Raw genomic sequence first — 22414 nt, 5'->3', positions numbered from 1 at the left:
GTAATGTCCTTGAACAACTTCGACCTCACATAATTATTCACCTTTCAAGTGAATTTCCATTAAGACATTAATTTCTGTGAAAACTGGCATTTTAGAACAAGTAAGAATAAAGAACTGTCAGAAGCTTTGAAGTTCTATGAAGGGGCAGGGGGAGGAGGGGGGGAGGGAAGACAAGGCACGCCTTAGACAATAATACTTTACTTTTGTATATGTTTTAAAAGGTAGTCCGGGGTCTTTTGGAAATATCTGCAAGCACTACTGTGGCTTCCTTTATTACTTTTCCCCTTCCACAGGACATAACACACAACTAGATTAAATGTCACTGTAGTTGCCCTCTGCTTGCCTGTTTTAATGGTACAACCAGTTGTTTTCAACTACAGATTCTGCTACAGGAACAAAATTTGGGTATAAGATATAAATTCAATGTTCCCATCTCTCGCACTGGCAGTGGAGACAATGAAGTTGGCTTTGCATGGAATCATCTGCCTTGGTCAGAATGTTCTGCCACTTGTGCTGGAGGTAAGACACCTGACAGTCCAGCTACAGGGTAAACTGAATTGCAGGATACTCCTCACTACATAATTATCTTGGTAACTAATTGAGAATCTTTCTTTCAGACATGCCTCAAACCATAATTTAGTGAAATAACATTTATTTTATCATAATGGATTTTGTTTTCAAGTACGTTTAATATGTTCAGATGTTTTTGTTAATGTGTCTTGGCACAATGTGCCATCTGCTGATGCTTCTTCTGAGATTCTCTTGAAGCTGGTATGTTTGCTTTTCACAGGAACTTTCTTGGTAAAGGACATCAGAAGTTTTAAGTAAGGAGATTAAAAACCAGAAGGCAAATAAGGCAACTGTAAATAAAGGGATGTGTCTTCGTGTGTTTGTAGGTACGCTTCACATGATCCTAGTCAGCCCTCCTACCCTCCAGCCACCACAGTTTAGGATGCATAATGGCAGTTCCTCTGTAGCAGATGATTACAACTGGATTATACTTCCCAGCCCGTAGCAGTATCTGAGAATTGTTGCATTTTGGCAGCAGTGGGGGATTTGTAGGTTGTCCCATGTGATTCATCATGGGTGCCTTTTGCCCACAATTTACTATATTCCTAATCCTCCCTCTAGTGGCCACCAATGCAATTCTTTACCTCTGGCTGGGAGAGCAGAACAGTTGGCTTCCTTCAAAGCCAACACCATTGCTGCTGCAAGAACTGGTGAGTAGAAGTACTGTGTGAACAGTATCTTTCTTCTCTCTGGAGACTGAATGCATCATCTGCCCAATACCCAATACACCTCTGTTTCAGAAGATAAGGGAGAGCACTTTAAATTCACCTCAGAATTTCAGTTTCAATACTGCACTGTGTGCTGCCCATAGCAAGTCAAAGACACCATTTTAAATCCTTTTCACAAGAATATTTGGAACAAATATTTATGTCCCTGCTTCCCCCCAACCTCTTCTTCTTTTTTTTGTTTGTTTTTGTTTTGTTGTTTTATTTTTTTTGTCCTAGGTACTAGAGATATTTGTGTTTAGAACCATCATGACTCATCTTTCTACTAGAAGCTTCTGTGGCTGTTATTAGTTCTTTGGTGTTTAAATACAGATGTTTGCGTAGCCGTGCATAATATACAAAGGTCAGCACAAATTCTCTTTGGTGCTGATCAGTGGAGAAGGTCTTGAAATAAAATGGAGGAATGTGCCAACTTTCTCCAATATTTTTATTGTTAATTTCTTGGATTCCTAGGTGGCAGGTAGCTTTTTAAACTACTGTTTTTAGTGATAACGAGTCTGGTAAGAAAAGGAACGTGTTAAAGAAGTACGAAGAGAGGAAGAGCCTAGCTCACAGAAAAAGGCAGTTCCAGATATGAGGACCTTGCAAGTACTGCCAAATCCTATTTTTATGATGGCAATGGTCTTTTGAAGTAATGGGAATACTCCCACTGATTTAGGTACAGACAGGATTTTAGCCATGGATCTTTTGTTATGCAGGTTACTGATATTTCACAGGTCCACTGGTATAAAATGGAAAACATAATTGGCTCTGGAGGAGTAGGCACTTGTCTAGAATAAAACATTTTGACTTAATTAATTAACTTTTAAAGGAAGATTTGTGAATTTCTGAAAACTGCATACATTTATTAGTTTGAAGTTTTTATGGTAGTTTACGGTGGCTAAACCAGGCACTGGCTTTAAGCTTAGTGTAAGAATACACTATGATCACTTGTTTTCACTAAGCTCTCTGCCCAGAGAGTAAATATTTCATTGTAGCTGTAATTCATGTTAAAAATCTGTCTCTGCTTTCTCCATATGAGTACCTGCTATTTTCCCCAGTTTATGAAACACCTTTCACCATATGCCAAAAGAAGACACAATTCTAAAAAAGGAGCTGAGTCAAGGAAAAAGAGGAGGGAGGGAGGCAAAGAGACAGAGACTGTAACTGCAAAATTTGTCTATTAGAAATATGAAGTGTGAGAAATCTTAGACATTATACCAATGCATATGTGTTTCTGTAGGGTTCATTGTGAAGTTCATTATTGAAGTTCTGTTTACCTGAACTCTGTGTTTAGAAGCTACATTTTGCTCTACATCAAAGGATAATAAGATACTGATCATTTAAATAATTTCTCACTGAAAGTGAAAAATGGACAATAGGCATGTGAGAGAAATATTGGTATGGAAGTTATTTTTAATTTATTTCTATGTAGTGATTTTGGGACAGACTTAATTTAAAGGCATCAACATTTTAATGCTTCTTACAGTAGTTGGTTTAGCTCACCTCTGATACATGGACTGATCAGGGTTTGATCATATTCCATCTTAATCCAAGAAAGATCTAGATGATGTAGAGCTAGATATACTTTTATGTCAAAACACAGGCTTTGTGCCAAAACTGTTGCAAATCTAAATTCTAATCCATACTTTTGTCCATTTCTGAAGATGTCTGTATTTTGATGTTATGTCTTCTTGTGTATGTGCAACACTTTAAAAAAACATCAAACTTGCAAGCATTTCAAAGCAAGGAAATGACAGAATTAAGGATGACTATGAAATTATATATAATAATATTATTTTCTGTAATTGTGGCTGTTCTGTTGAGCAAGGACCATTATCTGAGGTTGTGTCATAGGCTACCTCATGTCCACTCCACACTATTTTAAGCTAGGAAATGACAGAATTAGGGATGACTGTAGACTCTTAAGTTGTTTTCTGTAGTTGTGTCTGTTCTGTGAAACAGGGACTATTTGAGCAAGGACCATTCTCTCAGGCTGTGTCACAGGCTAGCTCATGTCTACTCCACACAATTTTAACTCTAAATCAGACAGACTCTGTCTGCCTTACATACCATTTGACCAAGTCTGTGACTCTTAAAACGTTATTATTACTTGAGGTATGTTTTTAATTCAAGGAATCTGAAGAAAAACAGCAATAAAAACCATTAAAAAACACATATATGCAACAACCAACCAACCAACCAAACCAAACCAACCAACCGAACCAAACAACCAACCAAAAAAACCCAACCCACCAACATAAACCCCGACATTATAAACCCCCACATTATACCCCTCCAAAAGGCTGTTTCTGTGTTGTGAACTTGAGGACGTATGTTGAATGTAATGAAGTAGAGCACAAACGCTAGAGCGCCATTTGGACAGTGCAAAGTTTAAATAGTTTTGGACTATTTTATGTTGCTGAAGTGTCTAATCTGTGTGCAGTCTCTTCTTTATAGTATTTTGAGAGCGATTCACTACATTCAGCTGCTCTAGAGCTCCTTGTAGGTCTTGCCTTCGAGAAGGATAACTAGAGCAGTCAGGAGCCAAGAGCAAGCTAGGATTAACTTACAGTCTTTAATTATACAGTAACATGCTGTCTTTTCCATTGGACTTGGTTATTATATTCATCTGTGTTGTGCTGGTGAGTCACATCTGAACAGTAAAAGCACTCTAACTTTTCAAATGGAACCTCTGTTCTAGGGCTTGCCTCAGTTTTGCAGAATCATAAGAGCATGGTAAATGGAATGGTTGGAAGAAGGAGGAGGGTTTCCGGCTTTATGACAACTCAGTGTGGTGCCAGAGTCAGCCCAGGATTCTATTCTTACCTCCCTTGTTTGCTTCTCATGGGATACTGAGCAATTCAAAGCATAAATTGCAGTCTTACTTGCTAATTATCAGTTCATCATTTTACGGATGCCTCTCTGGAATGTCTGACCTCTGAAGCATGCAGTGAATTTCGTCTTTGCATGAAGTGTGTGTAATGCAAAGTATTCTGAAAACTCAGCCAGGTACCTGAAATCAATGGACTTTTTTCACAGTAGATATGCCTCCTATCCCCCTGCATTTCTTGTAGAGTGGTCTAGGGGATAAATTAAAGGTTGTGAAACAAACAGTTGCTTCTGAAGAGCAGAAGGAAGTTTGACTTTCATTCATGAGAGTTTGTAAAGTCTGCATTTAGTAGTGTCATTCATGTTAAAGGAGAAAATAATAAAATATTCCATAATTTTTCTGCCAGTGAGCATCATGTTCTGTACAGTGAATCAAGTAGAAATTGTCTCCAAAGTCTGAGATTTATTTTGGTATTTTAGTAATTTTTTTAAAAAAATAGATCCGTCAGATTTAGCAGGTAGGTAAAGTTATTTGCCTGGTAACAGACAACTCTTTTTCTTTTCCTGGATTCATGTTCTCATATGCAGGACAGTTATATAATTTTGTTGATTTTTAATATTTCTTATTATCTGTTCTTAGTCTTGGAGATCCAGAATTGCAGCTTTTCTTTTTGTAGACTAGGACCAGTATTTTAAATATTTAAAATACAAATGTATGGTATCTGAGCTAGTTCTGCCTGTGTCAGACGCAGCTACATGTATTCTCCATATTCCTTTCCTTTTCCTTTTCCTTTTCCTTTTCCTTTTCCTTTTCCTTTTCCTTTTCCTTTTCCTTTTCCTTTTCCTTTTCCTTTTCCTTTTCCTTTTCCTTTTCCTTTTCCTTTTCCTTTTCCCTTTCTCCCTTTCTCCCTTTCTCCCTTTCTCCCTTTCTCCCTTTCTCCCTTTCTCCCTTTCTCCCTTTCTCCCTTTCTCCCTTTCCCCCTTTATCCCTTTCTCCCTTTCCCCCTTTCTCCTTTCCCCCTTTCCCCCTTTCTCCCTTTCTCCCTTTCTCCCTTTCTCCCTTCTCCTTCTCCTTCTCCTTTTTTTCCCCCTGAAATTTCAGTGATAACTGGTCTACTCTGAGCTAAGAGTTTTCAAAAGGAAAGTTAGCTGCTCACTCTTACAGGTCTGGTGACAGACTTGGACAGGACTACAGGAAAAAAATGCCACAGAATACCAAAATGTACAGTCCAAGTTTATCTATACAGAGAAGAGTGGGAGAGGAGAGAAGACAGGGAAGTCAGAAGGGATGAATGGGTGAACAGTTCACTGGAATTCAGAAAAAAGCCATGACAACACGATAAATTTTCTTTAATGACTTGATTACTTTATTGTTTAATGAAAAAGTCTTGAGGAGGGAAGAACTAGAATAGGTAAAAATAGGAAATAAACTAATAAAATGAGACCTGGAAAGAAAAGAATAAAGTGCTAAAATACGAAAAAGTTGCTATATGTCACTTACAGATCACAGAATTGTAGTTACCCTTATGCTTGTCTTTCCTTTTGTGTTACCTTGTAGCTTTCCAAAGACAAGTGTATGACTTTGTCCTCAAGCATTCTTAATAAGGAAGTGAACTACTGGTGGTATTGGTTAAAAAAAATCCAGCACAGTTAAAATAAATTCTTTTATGCATTTTTACCTCAGTATACATTTAAAAGTGAACTCAAATAACTGGATAGCCCCGTTGTTTTATTTATTCCACACTTAATAAATTGTAGGAGTAAATGGCAACTAATGACAGTATTTATTATCTGGAATTTACAAGTATCCTAAGCACTGGTTTTGATTTAATTCATTCTTTTAGAGGTAATTTCCAGATGTCTTAGATATTATTGTCTTAGATATTAATGTTTTTTGTGAAATAGTCAGTCAGTATACTATTAAATGTTCATTGATTGCTGTCCAATTTTCTTTGCTGCCTTGTCACACTTCTAGAGTGGTGCCTACTCTTGTTTTTCTTTCATGCCCTGAGATGAATTTTGAAACTTTTACTTGTCAAGGAAAATGTCAGTTTGGCTCTGTGATGAACATCTTGTGATCTGATGAGAGAGCTCAAAAAGTATGTCTGGGTTAACCAGCATGCACTAGTTCTAGTGATGCAGAATTCACTGTATTGGTATTGGCATCTTTATAATTAACTGTTGCAATCACAAACCACAATTCCTGGGACTGCTTTTAAAAATAGATAAGCATTTGCATGCCTGCAATTTTAATTTAAGAATAAAATGTGTTCCATGTAATTTAAAATTTGGCTGCTGAAAGTCATGCAGATTATTTGTGAACTGAAATCTGCAAAGCATCTCAGTTCTCTGGAGATTATGGTCACTAAACCACTGTAGTTTTGCACTGACCAGTCATGAGGACATTTTATGTCTTTTATTACAAACTCTAAATCTGTAGATTTGAAATCAGAGTGTTTCTGTCTAACTGCTTTTAATTATTCCCTGAAGAGTTTAAATGAAATTGTTTAGCAGTGCTTTTTAGATTATTTTAAGAGAGGCCATATGCTTGGGAAAGAGTTGATAGTTTTAAGAGTTTTTTTTTCAGGGCCCACAGGGCTTAAGCAAGTTGTAGCTGTATGTAAAAACTACACTTTTAGACTTTCCCATTTCTGTTTCTTGACTTGAAGTTAGAATCTTGAATTTATTTCTGATACTCTGTTTTAAATCAGAAGACTGTAATGAGATGACAATGATGCAGAGTTTACATACTGTGTTGCAAGATACTGCAGAATGTTTTAAAATAGGATTAATATAGTACCTGGCGTGAACACGACTGAAGTGGCAAATACTGTCCTATGGGCGATATGCTACCTGACCAACATTTAATAAATAACATGTCTGACTTTAAAATTTTGAAAACTAAGCACAAAGGTGGTTTCTGTTCGTAGTTCAGAATACTTCTATGACATAGCTCCTCAGAAATGAATATACTTAGGCTGCCAATTTTTAGCCCAAGCATAGAAGGATATGTGTCTGATGCCAGTAGGAAATTCACTGAAAACATAACATCAGTGTATACACTATCCCATACATATATTAGTGAGAATTGTGTGCCTCATTAAAAAACTTTTAAGTATTTAAGCAATTTTAGGTGTATAAATTCTTGGGTTTAAGCAATTATATTTGAGGGAAATACCATTATGTGAAGGAGGTATTATGTTACTCTCTGTCAATCAGGAAGTGTTTTGATTATCTTGAACTTGATGATGGTGATGATAAGTTTGAGCTTGTTTATGGGTAAGTATCAGGGGGAAGGCCAACAGGACAGATATTGTGGTGGGAGTCTCTTACAGACCACCCAGCCAGGATGAAGAAACATTGTAGGGGACTTCAACTTCTCTGATGTCTGCTGGAAATACAATACAACAAAGAGGGAATAGTCCAGGAGGTTCCTAGAGTGTCTGCAGGAGAACTTCCTGATACAGCTGGTGAGGGAGCCAACTAGGGAAGACACCCTGCTGAAACTGCTGTTTATGGCTACAGAAAGACTTGTGGGTAGTGTAACTCCTGGAGGCTATCTTGGGCACGGTGATGATGAAATGATAAGAGTTCTGTATTGCTAGAGAGGTAAAAGGTAGTGAAACTGCTACCCTGGACTTCCAGTGGGCAAACATTAGCCTGTTTTGGAGACTGATAGACAGACTGTCTTGGGAGCAGTCCTGAAGGGGCCAAGGAGTCAAGGAAAGCAAGATATTCTTTAAAAAGGAAGTTGAAGGTGCAGGAGCAGGCCACTGCCATGTGCCAAAAGATGAATTGGTGGGGAAGAAGACTGGCCTGGCTAGATAAATTTGATTGCAAGTCAGGGGACTTTTACCGTTTTTGGAAGAGGCAGGACACTCAGGAGGACTACAGAATTGTTCTGAGGCTATACAGAGGGAAAATTAGAAGGACCAAAGCCTACTAAAAATTAATTTGGCTTCAGTTGTTAAAGGCAATAAGAAATGCTTCTACAGATATATTGGCACCAAAAGGCGAACTAAGGAGAATTTCTGATTCGGGGGGATTCATAGTGGTCAAGGATGAAGAAAAAGCTGAAGTGCTCAGTACCCTTTTTGCCTCAGTCTCTAGTAATAAGACCAGTTGTTTGCTGGGTAGTTAGCGCTCTGAGCTGGAAGATAGGGATGGGAAGCAGAATGAAGCCCACATAATCCAAGAGGAGATGGTTACTGACTCTGCTGTACTGCTTGGGCATACACAAGTCTATGTGGCCAGATGGCATACACCTGAGAGCACTGAGGGAGCTGGTGGAAGTGCTCTCTAAGTCACGTTCCATCAGTTACCAGCAGTCCCGGATAAGTGGGGAGGTTCCAGCTGACCTGGAGATGGGCAAAAGTAGTGCCCATCTACAAGAAGGGATGGAAGGAGGATCCAGGAAATTGCAGACCTGACAGTGTTGATAGGGGAAGGTTATGGAGCAGATGATCATTTAGTGCCATTATGGAATATGTGTAGGGCAGCCAGGTAATCAGGTCCAGTCAGCATGAGTTCATGAAGGGCAGGTCCTGCTTGATGAACCTGATCTCCTTCTATGACAAGGTGACCTGCTTCGTGGATGAGAGAAGGGCTGTGGAAGTTGTTTACGTGGACTTCTGTAATGCCTTTGGCACTGTCTCCTGCAGCATCCTTCTGGAGAAAGTGGCTGCTCATGGCTTGGACAGGGGTACTTTTGCTGGGTAAAAACTGTCTGGATGGCTGGGCCCAAAGAATCGTGGTAAATGGAATTAAATACACATGGTCACAAGTAGTGTTCCTGAGGGCTGAGCAGAGGGGCCAGCCTTGTTTAATATTTGTGTCAGTTATCTTGATAGGGGGATTGGGTGCACCCTCATTAAGTTTGCAGATGTTGCATGGAGGTAGGAAAGCTCTACAAAGGGACTTGGCATCAATTGTGTGAAGTTCAACATGACCAAGTGTCAAGTCCTTCACTTGGGTCACAACAACTCCATGCAAAGCTACAGTCTTGCAAAAGAGTTTCCAGAAAGCTGCGCAGTAGAGAAGGACCTTAGGGTGTTGGTCAGCAGTCAGCTGAACATGAGTCAGCAGTGTGCCCAGGTGGTCAAGAAGGCAAAGAGCAACCTGGCCTGTACCAGGAATATTGTGACAGGCAGGACCAGGGTAGTAATTGTCCCCCTGTGCTCAGCACTGATGATGCAACACCTTGAGAGTTCAGCATTGGGGCCCTCACTAGAAGAAATATATTGTAAGTGCTGGAGCATGTCCAGATAAGGGCAACAAAGAGACTTTCAAGGCCTGTCTGGATGTGTTCCTCTGTCACCTGAGCTAGATTGTGTGGTCCTGCTCTGGCAGGGCAGTTGGACATGATGATCTGTTTAGGTCCTTTCCAACCCCTGACATCCTGTGATACTGTGATCCTGTGACATCTAGATACATACAGAAAGAAGCTGATTGTTTTACCCGGCTCACCTGTGAGATATATACTGTTGCAGCCACTGCTCTGAGGGCAGCTGCTGGATGCATGCAGAGTGCATGATTCCTCAGCTGATCAATTCCTTAGCTGTGTAGAGCAAAACAATAACATTCCATGTGTGTCAAGAACAGCATCCTCACATTAGCACCCTATGATTGGCACCCTTTGCTGTAGAAGCCACCTCCTTGACATGCTGGCACCTCCTATTGGGAAAAGATTTTAGCTTATATATGGGGTTGGATTTTGCTGGTTAAGCGATTGCTAACAAAGAGTATAAAAAACAGCCACTCTGAGCAATAAGTATCTTCGGTTAGGGATTTGACCAGGGCTTCAGTGTAGGGATGATGCTAGGGATATGCTCAGGACTTCTGCAAGCTGCTTTGACTGTGAGGGCTTCTGGGACTTCTGTAAGTGGGACTCTGAGACTCTGCAATGCAAGGGATTCTACAACGCAGCAATAAAGGACTTCTGAGATTCTCTGCTGTCTGCATTTCTGGAATGTTGTTGCTATAAGGCACCGGGGTTTGTGCCTTCATTTGTCACCCAATGATCCCCGAATCGGGAGAAAAACAACATATCTCAATTAACATTTTCTTTTAATAAATAAAGCTTACTTGAAAGTACTTGTAATGCTTATGAAATAGTATAATATACTATAATATACTATAATATAATGTAATATAATGTAATATAATGTAATATAATATAATATATATCAGGCATGTAAAGTGATAGACAGCCCTACAACATAACCTGCTACTTTGTGAAGGTTATGTGTAGCTACAATCAGAAAGGAGTTACTGCAGCAGCAAAGCTCCAGACTCTGGATTTAGGTGCTCCAGTAGCATGAAGACTCCAACATTAGGCATATTTGGTCTCAGTATAGTTCAGGATTTTGAAGTGAGAAGGCAGGTGATTTTGAGAGTTGATACCAATTCTCACCTGCTGAACAGGTGTCCTGTAAGAAACTGTATATTGAGTGATAAATATTAACTCCTCTCCTGCTAGTCAGGAACATTAGCATTAGAGCTGAGGACACATGGAATATTTTAATGTGCTTAGGATCCAGATTGCTGGGTTTTTCTCAGTCTACTTGAATTCATAAAACTCTATTTGTTTCTGAGGGAATCATACCTGTATTTTGCAGCATGTCATGACAGTTGCCTGTTAAATAGCAGAGGAGTCTTAGCTAAGCGCATATAAAGTTGAGTAGTCTGGGAGGGCAAGTAAGGGGGAGAATTTTGTGTTAATAAGCATTTTGGGCCACAGTACAGACAGGGATGCAGGATTCATGGATGCAGGACGACAAGAAAGAGGTTTAACCTGTAACCAGAAAATAAGACATTCATGCAGCACAGTCAGGTATAGATTTTCACCTTGCTTTCAAGACAGTTTTTTACAATCAGATTGTAATTGCATAAAAACTAGAAACACCTTACCTAAATTAGCAGTCACAGAAGTTACAATGATCTCATGGGAACTGGGAATCCCCTCATTCCCTCAGGATGAGAAAGGATCATACCTACTTCTGCATCTGCAGCTTCATGGGGACTGCATGCCATCAAGAATCATGAAAGGGAGGTTACCATTTTCTCTGTGTCATTTGCACATACCTGCATGAAGTCATCTCACACCTGTATGGCCTGGGAGACTTCTCTTCACAGGCAAGTTTGTGGACTAAACATCAGGCACTGTAAGGCTAGATTTGGCTTGCTGCTGGAATTAAATAACTGAATATATAATACACGTTTTAGGAACCAAAGTAGGAATTTTGGTTCTTGTCCATAAAGAATAACAAAAGAAGCAATTGCAAGGTAAGTTTTTAGCTTGTTTAAAGTGAGCAAAAGGACTACAAATACTCGGTGAAAAAAAATCCCATGTTTTTCATTGGGATTAATAATGCCTGGAAAACATATTTATATAATTTATTTTATTACTGCATGTCTACCTCCTATAAAAAGCTTGTCTTAAAATGAAGAGGGTGCTGTAAAGTTGGCAAATACTTGAAGCCAGAATGTTTTAATCTCTATTTAACTGTATGCATGCCACATTTTGGAAAAAAAATTCAAGAAGGATTGAGGGCTTTTTGCAACTTGTAGCATAGAAATAATATTGCCTTACTATTAAGACTACTCATGTCCAGTAAGAACTGATCCACAGTCTTTTTATGCTAGCAATCATAGAGCCTGTTCTAAAAAGAGAGGAAGAGGCCACGTGTGCTGCTTCTCACAACAAAACTCTGAGCTGAAAATCTGGAGGTTTGCTTAATATGCTACCTAACAGTGTTGTATTGACAGGGATACATCAATATGTTTTGGGAAAAATAATCAATTCTATGCTGCCCTGTTGATGGTTTACAGTGAAAGAGGAGCCTGGTGTGCCAGACAAAATGATCATTTGCAGAGACAAAATACATCTCTCAGATTTTAATGAAGAAAATATTTAGAGGATAACATGTATACAAATGCAACACTGTTTCCCAGTATTACTGGTTTATTTTAAAACAGAGTACATAAACGATGATTCTGCATTTGTGTGTGACCACATTCTTTTTGGTGGTGCTTTCTTTGGAAATTTAAGAGTTTTTTTACTAGCAGAGGAGGGTAGACAGAAAATGGATTTTGTTCAATATATAAATAAAATCAATCTGTAAGTAAATCTACAAACACATTCCCTTTGTTTTAGAAAACAACGACAATTTGAAATACTTTCTCAGTGGGGTGTCCTAAAATTGAAGGAAAATGAAGGATTTATTGTGGTCAGGGGGTGTTCAGTCAGTTGGAATTCACGCTACTGCACCATTCAGCCAATTAAAGAGAGATGGTAGGATTAAAAATTGGTAGGTGAAATATGCTTCTGCTCAACAAGTAGAAGAGCAAGAATTATTAATTAGCAGTGTTTCATTTCATCCCAAGGTGCACAGAAACAAGAGGTGGTGTGTAAAAGGCTGGATGACAACTCCATTGTACAAAACAATTACTGTGACCCTGACAGTAAGCCTCCAGAAAACCAAAGAGCCTGCAACACTGAGCCTTGCCCACCTGAGTAAGTTGTTAATCACTAAGATGGACATGTGTTTTACATAGATAGAAAAGTCTTTATAATAAATCCTGTTGACCAAATGTTATATAGTATTAGGGTCTTATCTCTTCAGGCATACTTACGTTTTTTTAGCTTTAGGTTATGGTTTCTTGTTCCTGTGAAATCAGTTGTGAAAAATACATACTTTGACCTAAAGAACGTCTGATTTGACTCTGAGGAACAGTGGTGTTTAAATTACACAAAGCACCTCAGACATTGTAAGTGAAAAGATACTAGCAAAGCAGTTTCTTAGGGTGTAAGTGCCAGATGTGAGGAACAGTGCTTAGAGTAGAACTGGGAACCTTTCTTTAGGCAACAGTGACATGAGAATCTTGAAGTGAGACGAACGTTGTCCTAGACTGACTGATGTAGGTATTTATATTATATGCCAAATGTCTGCCATATATTTTAAGTATATGAAATTAAAATTTTAGTTGCAATATCCACATGAGAAATGGCAAACACACAAATTGCTTAGTAGCAATAATCGTTTTTGTCGAACTTCTTCTTTCCAGGATGCTCAGTGTTGCTGTTACGATATGTGTGTTTAGGATTAGGTGCCTGCTTGGTTAAGTACATTTGGGTTTATTTTTAAGGATAGCTGTATGTGATATATTGGTAATTAAAAACACAGCAGCTCATCTGTTCAAAAATTAAATTTGGCATAGCTAAATCTTATTGCGAAAACTATTTAGAAACAGTTGTGATACTGTGATACTTTACCTTAGAAAGTTGTGATACTTTACATTAGAAAACTATTTCAGCATATGCACAACTCCTTATATTTTGAGACAAATGGTAGGAAAAATGAAAGAGAAACAACATTTGATTGACTCACAAGGTCTGGTTATTTCAAATTTGGTGATAATCTGTAGCTATATTCTAATTTTGCATGGAAAACATTAGTGCTGGTCAAACGTAGACATTGAATAATGAAGAAATACTGTGGTATCTTTTAAATGTCTCTTAGAAACTGTAAAATTGTAGCATGAAGGAGGAATGAGACAAGACTGTAATACATAGAAATCCCAACAGATTTTCATGAAGCCAGTTTCTTTCTGAAGTATCAGCTGCTCTCCTGGTGTGGTAACTGGTTGTAGGATGACAGAGCAATGTCTTCTATGCATATTCCACTGTGTCATGTACCAAATGTATTTGACATAAGTGAAATCTAAAGGAGGTCTAAATTGTTGTCCCCATGGTCTGTGTCTAAATACGTTTACCCTGCCAGGTCATGCACTTAAGTTCTGTTTGGATAACAGTTTAGTATGGCTGTAAGTGCACTAACTAAACTCTCACACCATGTACCTGAGGGCAGAACTTGGGAAGTTGCCATGTTCGGTCAGTTACTTTTTGCTGAACACATCCCTAATCCTTCCTTTGAGTGGCTTAACTATTAACAAATTCACACTTTACAAAGTAGTGTTAACACAGTATTCAAAACTAGTTCTTATTCTTTGCAGTGATAACTATTTTAAAAACTAAAACAAGAAAAAATCCCAATGCGCAAATGGGGACGCTTGTGAGTACAATACAGACATTGATGAACACAATGAAACTCAAGTCATCAAGACTTGGAAATCTGCTCATCTGCTTGAATATGTCAGAGCTGTTCAGCCCAGATCTGCCTCCATTGTCGTGCTCCCCGCAGGGTGAATATGAAGTGCTAGACTCTTTAAAGAAGAGTTCTTGATTTGTCGTTCTGTAAGTAGTTTAGAAGAAGGCTATTCAAATAGTCACCCAAAGAAGTTTGGCCCTTTTGACTGGAAGGCTTTTCACCCAGTAAAACTTACTCTTTACGTAGAATGGCTGGATATTTCCTTCCGCCATTAACACAATTCTGCCTTCCTTGTGGTGTGTACCGGAAGGTATCAAGACATTACTCTTTCTAACCAAATGCCAGTTACATTTTCTCTGATGTTCCTGAGTGTCAGCAAAGACTGTGTTTGCTCACAGCATTTTGTTTGATACGACAATAAGTAACTTTGAAAGTTCCAGGTTTCAAGACATTATACCAGTTGTCATAATTCTGTGAATAGTACTGCTTCATCATATGGCATAAACTTAAAAGTTACCTAAGAGGATGCTTTAAGCAAATCACAGTACCAATTAAAAATTAGCACTGCAGTCTCTCTTATGCTGTGAACAGCTCTAATTCTTCCTACTGTAGTTAAAGCATAAGTTTGGTGGAGAAGAATCACAAATTAATTCTCTTTTTCATGGTAATTAATGACAGAATGACATGGCATATTTGCATCTGTGTTGATCTAGGATCATATTAGGTTATATTACATATTCTGTAACACAAGACAGGGTAGCAGCACATTTTGTGTGTCAGAAGTTTCTGAATATGTCAAATCATACACTACCAAGCATAACTCCACAGAGACTGACATGCCTGGGCATTTTTGGCATGTTGGCAACATGTGATAGCATGCTAGATTTCACCTTCATCCTTTGCACAGATGATTCGTATGCTGGATAGATGAACTCATCTATCCAGCATATGAAATATTGAGAAGTGAATGTACTCCGCAATGTGAAGAGGTATTTCTAGAGAACTGAGCTCTATTAACCATTCTTTAGTAGGAAGAAAACCCTAAAACATTTACAGCCAGGTTTATGTTTATGAAAACATTCAGAAATGTTTCATAGTCAAATGAGACATAACACTCAGAATGCCAGATTTTGACATCAAATTATTTTATTAAAATGATACTAGACAACCATTTTGACTTTTAACTTGTGCTGTAACCTGCAGCAGTGGTTCCCAAACATTTCCAGTCGCAAATCATTTTCAGAGAAAAAATGTTTGTCAAGTCCAGAGCAAATCCACTTGAACAGCTGCAGTTTCATTAGACTCAACGCTCCTCTGTAACTACTATAGCCTCGGCTGGAAATTGATGCTCTAGAAAAATATAAAGTAATACTGTTATTATTGGAAGGTATGATTTCAGTGAGGCATAAATTACAATGTTGAATTAAAAGACTCATAAGTTTCTACTTTATTTCATTGTGAATGTGTGTATTGCTAGCAATTATTTACGTTTAGTAATTTAAACTGTTTCTGGGTTTGTGCAGTTATCTTCTCTGTTTCTGAAAGGTATTAACAGAGTCTCCTAAACTTTTCTCTCCAGATGGTTTATAGGAGATTGGTCAGAATGCAGTAAGACCTGTGATGGAGGAACGCGTTCACGAACAGTTCTCTGTATCAGAAAGATTGGACCTTCTGAGGAGGAGACACTGGACAATGCCAACTGTTTAACACACCGGCCTATTGAAAAAGAGTCCTGTAATAACCAGTCCTGTCCTCCACAGTGGGTTGCTTTGGATTGGTCGGAAGTAAGGAAATTTTGCTGTGTTGGTTCATTAGTAATAGCAGAGGCAAGAGCTTGACCACTGAGTATTAGTACATCTTCTCTTGCTTCTTGCTAGGTAAAGGATTAGTAACAAATCCAAACCCTCATGGATTATTATACATGTGACTTGTTTTGTAATGAAATTTCTCATGCTTTGCAACAGTTGAGCTTTAACTGAATTATTCTACCCACTGAAAATTAACTTCTTTTGTATTTTTCCAGATAATTAAATAAACTGCCAAAAAATAATCTAAGCATTTCTTGAGAAGAGCCTTACCAGACCATCACATTTAATTTGCCTTCATATTGCTGTTAGTCATGACTTCTACTGAGTGAATCAAAATTTCTAGAAGAATTTACTAGTGGAAGACACTTCTTCCTGGTTTTTCTGGGGGGGGATTTTCTCTTGCATCTGCTCCAGAGATGTAGATGTTTTGCTAAATTCTAATTGACGCTTTTAATTTTTTGTATGATTCAGTTTTGTTACAGGCAATCTATTTCCTGACTTCACTTTAATTTTTGAGGACCCACTGTAGGCCATCTTATTTAGTGGAATTTTGACTATTGCTCCAGAAAAGTGCAGTTTTAAGGGACATTATTGTCTTCTGGTACGCACAGCTCATAGAAGATTTTCTGCAATAGCAGCTTAGGCACAGATAAAAGAATATGTATTCAAGCAGGAGTAGATAATGGATGCACCTAAACTCTAATTTTCATCTTCGAACTCTCGCTTATTTGCTAACAAATTCTAGAGATTGTGAAACAACATAGTAACAATAGGTTTGACATTTTTGAAGAGTCTTTCAACCTTTTGACTCTTCTGATTTTGACAGACTTCTCAGTCACTGAGAAGAAGAGATTGAGCAAAAGTGATTTTTAAGTACTCATCTGGGAAGATGTAGTTACTTCTTTCTTAAAAGTCATATATTGTACATGAACTATTTGCAGGAGAAAATACATGCAACATTCCATGGAATTTGGACCAAAACTGAGGAGTCATGATCATTTTACTGAAGAAGCTCACACATTCATTGTCATTCTTTTTTGGTCTCTATTTAGCATAAATACTCTTTTTGCAGTTCAGGCAGAGACAGAGAGATATTCTTTTACTTCCCTCCTTCCCTGAACTTTCTACTCTATTTAAGGTACACAAAATTTGGGGTTAAAGCCTTTTCAGTAACGGGACAGTTGAACCTGGCTACCTTCTTGCCTGAATTCTGAGCACTGAACTACTGTAGATAAGAAGAAAATACCTTGATAGGATAAGATAGGAAAGGTTAATTTTTATGGAATATTTTATTGTATACCCATTTTGCAGTTCTGGATTTTAAACGAAGGACCCATCTCTTTGCAGTCCGGTTTAAGCTCCTAAGCAGAGATACAATTTAGGATAAGCTTGCCTATTCTCAATTGACTGGTTTAGGTGAGTCCCACAGAGAGATTTTACTAAAGATCCTTTTCTGAAGTTCATGTATGTATACATGCTTTTACGTATGTATAGGGAATGTCAATACCTTACAGCATACTGTGGAAGCGTTTTAGAAGTTAAGTTAGGCACAGATGTTTCAGGATTAGGTGTACAAGAGTAAAGTTTGGAGCACTCAAGTAATTTTTTGGGGAGATGGGTCCTAGGGGGGGTTTCTTTTTTTTCCCCCTAGTTGCATAATGTACTATTTTGGGTGTGCAAAAGGCCTTTGGTGTGCAATCTCAAATATAATTTCAGGTCCACATAGTATTATTTCCCAGATAATGCTTTTCTTCTACAGCTACTTTCAAGCAGTTCCACTCTTGACAGATTTAGCATAATTTGTATGTAAGCTTTATACTTGCAGAAACTGATTCTAGTCCAGTTATGCTTATGATGGAAAGGTCAATGTGCCAACAGGGAATTCCAAAACTGTGGCTGTAAAATCTCTTGGTGAGATGTTAAAGAGGGACTGATTTAGGGAAGGTCTTCAATTTGGTAGCTCTTGGCTCTTCCCCATTCTCCAGTTATGCTAATGTAAATGATAGTTAATAATAGGTTGGACTGGATGATCTTGGAGGTGTCTTCCAGCCTGGTTGATCCTATGATTCTGTGATAGCAAAAAGAAGAGGAGGACACCAATAGAAAGAGGAGGTCATCAGACCTGCTTCTTTTCAAATTAGTTTTATTATCTGTTTACTGTTAGAATTAGCAGAGAAGTGATAAAGGTATGGAAAATAAAAATGGTGTGAAACACAAATAAATTAAATAAGAATGAGGAGAAAAGCATGTATTGTAGAAGAAGGTACAATATTTCCATCTTATTGGCCCAGTTTCTATGGTGTCCAGTGAACCATTTATCTTCCCATATGTTCATTGTAGCTCCAGTAGTCTATAAGTGAGGTGGAGAAAGACTGTACTAAGGTCCTACTAGCAACAGAGAGTTGGACTTCTTATTTCTGAAATGAACACTCAAGTTTATTTCATAGTAGTGCTACATCTGGCAAACCATTCTACTATGCAGCAAAGTGTTGGTTTTTTTTAATCTCAAGGCTCTTTTATATATGAGTAAATAGTAAAACCATAGCCTAGATGTAAATAGGAAAGGAAATGTACTTCTATCAAATTAAAATGACAAAAACTTGAACTTAGTAATCACCTCTTAGGTTGTGTTTCTAAATATTTTTTAAATATCATCATTGGAAATCGTGATTACAGTTTATAAGGCCATAAATACATGCTTGTGTTTTGCCTAATAGCATTTCTGATACTTTTACTGACTTTTTTTGTTGAGATTTCCATTATTTATTTGTATCGATATTTTTTTAGTGCACACCAAAATGTGGCCCAGGATTCAAACACCGAATTGTTCTGTGCAAAAGCAGTGATCTTTTAAAAACCTTCCCAGCTGCGCAATGCCAAGACGAAAGCAAGCCACCCGTCCGCATCCGTTGTAGTTTAGGCCGATGTCCTCCTCCTCGCTGGGTTACTGGAGACTGGGGACAGGTATGACAGTTCATATAAATATTTTTTTTCCCATTAGTTTCCTGCACTTTTGCACATTGTAAGGATAAGATGTTGCTGGAAGTGGATAAAGCGTATTTCCCGTGACTGAAGCAAAAGCTTCTCCCCTGTTTGTCTCAGGCTAAAGTGTGATTCTGAATGGTAATTGTCTGCTGAAATATAAAGCATTTGCTCATGCAGTCTAGTTTCTACAGGATGAATTTCTCTTTGCATTTAAAGAAAAAAGTATTATAGTTGGGAATTTGAGCAATCTTGCAAGGTTTAGTATTTCAAAACCACAAATTCTTTGAGGAACATGGTGGAAATACAAAGCCAACTCCTATTTAAGTAAGATAAATAGCTGTCAAAACCTTTGAAATATATATTTTAACATAAAATACACTGAATTACCAAACAGGTGCTGCCATTATGCAACGTTTCTAAATAAGATATGAGTTTCCTTATTTCTTTATGGTTTTGCATCTCAGTTAAAATCAATAGCGTGTATTTAAAATAATAAATGAATGTTTCAATTTTTAAGTTTGCAACTTATGAGTAAAATGCTGCTAAGAAAATAAAACAAACTAACCAGGGAACAATCATGTGTTGTACTAATCTTACAAGCTTGTCTTTGAGGGTAGGGGTTCAGAAGTGCATTTGTGTTAAACTGATATCATATTAAAAACACAATTCAGTTATACAAACTCAAAAGCTATTTGAAACAACAAAGTGGTTTCTTTTTTAAACACTATTTCCTTTTACATTAAAATCCTCCAGCAGATTTGAATTTTTACTCTCCTTGGTTTTTTTTTTTCTTTATTCTACAGTGATTATTTCTCTTTTGAAAACATGCAATTAAACTCAGACAAGATATACAAAATAGTATAAATTATATTCTTATACCTCAAATCTGAACCGTTCAGGGATCCAACATTGCAATTTATTCTATTTCCTTTGAAAGATAAGTGCTCTCATATACTGTTCAAACTCAAAAATTCTGAACTGTTTTATGAAAATTGTTCTCCCTATTAACTAGATCTCTTCAGATGCCTGTATTTACAATTTACGCATGTCCAACCCAAACCATTCTATGATTCTGTGATTCTATGATTTTGTGATTCTATGAGTATTTGTTTGGGGCTCAGCTAGATAGGGTTGCTTTTCTTCGCTGGAAGGGCTCACACCCAGGCTAGCCAGCTGAACCAGCCAATGGGATATTCCATACCATACATGCCATGCCCAGTATATAAAGGGGGAAGGGGCTGGCAGAGGGTTTTGGTGAGCTTTGGTGTGGGCATCAAAGCAAAGGCTATGTTGGGTGAGCATGTTGCATTTTATATTACTCAGTTTATATATTACTTTTTCTATTATTGCTGTTGTTCCAGTTTTTCCTTCGTTCTTTGTGTTGCTCTGTTAAATTCTCCTTACCTCAACCCATGAGATTTTGCATTTTGCTTCCAATTTCCCTTCCCATCGTACTGGGGTGGAGGCGGTGGTGTGAGTAGCCACATGGTGCTCAGCTGCAGATGGGCCTGAAACCACGATCATGTTGTTCCTGATGGCTTTCCTGGTATCTTATTTTATATTTAAAAATGGGATCCAAGTTGTTTTGTACTTTTTTATCTTTCTCAATTTTAGTGTTCTGCACAGTGTGGTCTTGGGCAACAGATGAGAACAGTACAGTGCCTTTCATACACCGGGCAAGCATCCAGTGAGTGTCCAGAAACGCTTAGGCCTCCGTCAATGCAGCAATGCGAAAGTAAATGTGACAGTACTCCAATTTCCAACACAGAAGGTAAGTTTGCCACCTTAACATAATCTATTTTGGAAACAGTAAAGTGGCATGGTGAGTATTACTGCACTGACCTATCAGTAAAAGTCTACATGACATCCTCTCTCAGACTGGGAATGAATTTTTTACGATTATTTTCTGATTTCAAGTTTAAACATGAAGTCACTTAGAACCTAACTACAGACTCTTTGTTTTAAGAAATACCCTTAGAATACATAGCCTAAGTCATGGACATAGTTTCACAGTCTTTTTACTAATTCAGTGGAAATGTCCATAACAGGAAGGGAAGCATGTTGTACTTCATATCCACTGACCTTTTACCTGTTCTGTCAATGGTTAACATAAAAATGTAATGGCAAAAATAGTTAATTATGTGTTCATTGAAAGACAAGGGCTACAAATTTAATGCTCCACAATGCTAAAAGCCTGCTCTTCAAATTACTTGTTAGGTTCCTCTGATTAACTTTCAATTTCTTGAATTAATAATGTCTGCCTGAAATAATTACAGTGTTTTTTACCAGACTATTAAGTAGCTTCAACATAACATTTTTACAAGAGAATATGTTAGATAATCATGCCCAAATATGCTTATTTAATGTACATGGAAGACTCTAGTTCTGAACTCATAAAATGTCCAAGGCATCCCATTAGTAAATGCTGTCTTCAAAGTAGTGCTAAACAGTAAAAAAAAAGTTTCCTCATTTATCGGAAAGATTATTAATAGTTCTTTACTAGATGAGAGCATTTGCTTTTGTGTGGAAAAGGAAAAAAATTAATTACTGAAACAGACATACCCCAAAATCAAGAAAGGCTGCACATCAATAATAGCTCTTTTAAAATGGTTATTCCCTAAATTTTGATGTTTCCTATATTTTCAGTACTTGACTGCAATGTCACTAACACTGCTTCTTTTAACATGACTAATCTCTGTGCAGTATATAACAGAGTATCTTTTGCACAGGTTCTGCAACTACAAGGAGTTTGTTGTGTTATTTGTTATAAATACTCTGATTTTAACTCTTTTTTTTAATATAAAATCCAAATTTATGCTACCTGATTTGGTGTTCATTCAATACCTACTATTCAGGGTAATGCCATAGATTCAAAGTTGTCCTAAAAGTTTGTCAAATGCAGCTGTTTGTGATGAAATGAGAACCTACTAAAATGGTCCAAGATATACACTGATGTTTCAGGATGTGATCACTCTAAATTTCTTATTAAATTATTGTCCCATGTTGTCATTTGGAAGGAATCTTGGTTATTTTAGTTCCCTCTCAGGTAATAGTTACATGATGATTATCCCTTTAGGAAACTGTCTGCTCTTTAAAGCTCAACAACTAAATGATATTTTATTTCCAAACATAAATGTTGACTTTTTTCCAAAGGTAATAAAGTACTTATAATTGGGTATGGTCTAAGTCACAGTCTCTTCTTAATTTCAAGATGACATGGTCATGTTATATTTATAATTGTTATGTTAGTAATTTTTCAGTATTACCAGGAAAATATAATCTCCTATAGATGAATATAAGGAGGGTTTTTCTCTGTGTGGCTGAGGACTTTATGGTGCAGCTGTGCAGGGTAACTATGAAAAGGAAGTCTCTTGGCAATAGTGTTTTCAAGGACCTACATCGTCAC

At 37.6% G+C, this 22414-nt stretch overlaps 1 protein-coding gene across 1 annotated transcript in view; it reads left to right on the top strand.

Annotated features, from left to right (window-relative positions):
• ADAMTS6 (ADAM metallopeptidase with thrombospondin type 1 motif 6) overlaps positions 1-22414 on the top strand; it is a 149724-nt gene that overhangs the window by 122881 nt on the left and 4429 nt on the right. Inside the window, exons 19-23 of the mRNA XM_054397495.1 lie at positions 381-519; positions 12492-12621; positions 15795-15999; positions 18811-18987; positions 20623-20779. Coding sequence (XP_054253470.1) covers positions 381-519; positions 12492-12621; positions 15795-15999; positions 18811-18987; positions 20623-20779 — 808 coding nt within the window. The remainder of the gene's footprint in view (positions 1-380; positions 520-12491; positions 12622-15794; positions 16000-18810; positions 18988-20622; positions 20780-22414) is intronic.

This window comes from Indicator indicator, chromosome Z, assembly GCF_027791375.1.
Source record: "Indicator indicator isolate 239-I01 chromosome Z, UM_Iind_1.1, whole genome shotgun sequence".
Classification (NCBI taxonomy): Eukaryota; Metazoa; Chordata; class Aves; order Piciformes; family Indicatoridae; genus Indicator; species Indicator indicator.
The sequence above is the reverse complement of the archived record's forward strand: the minus strand, read 5'-3'. Positions and strand labels throughout refer to the sequence as shown.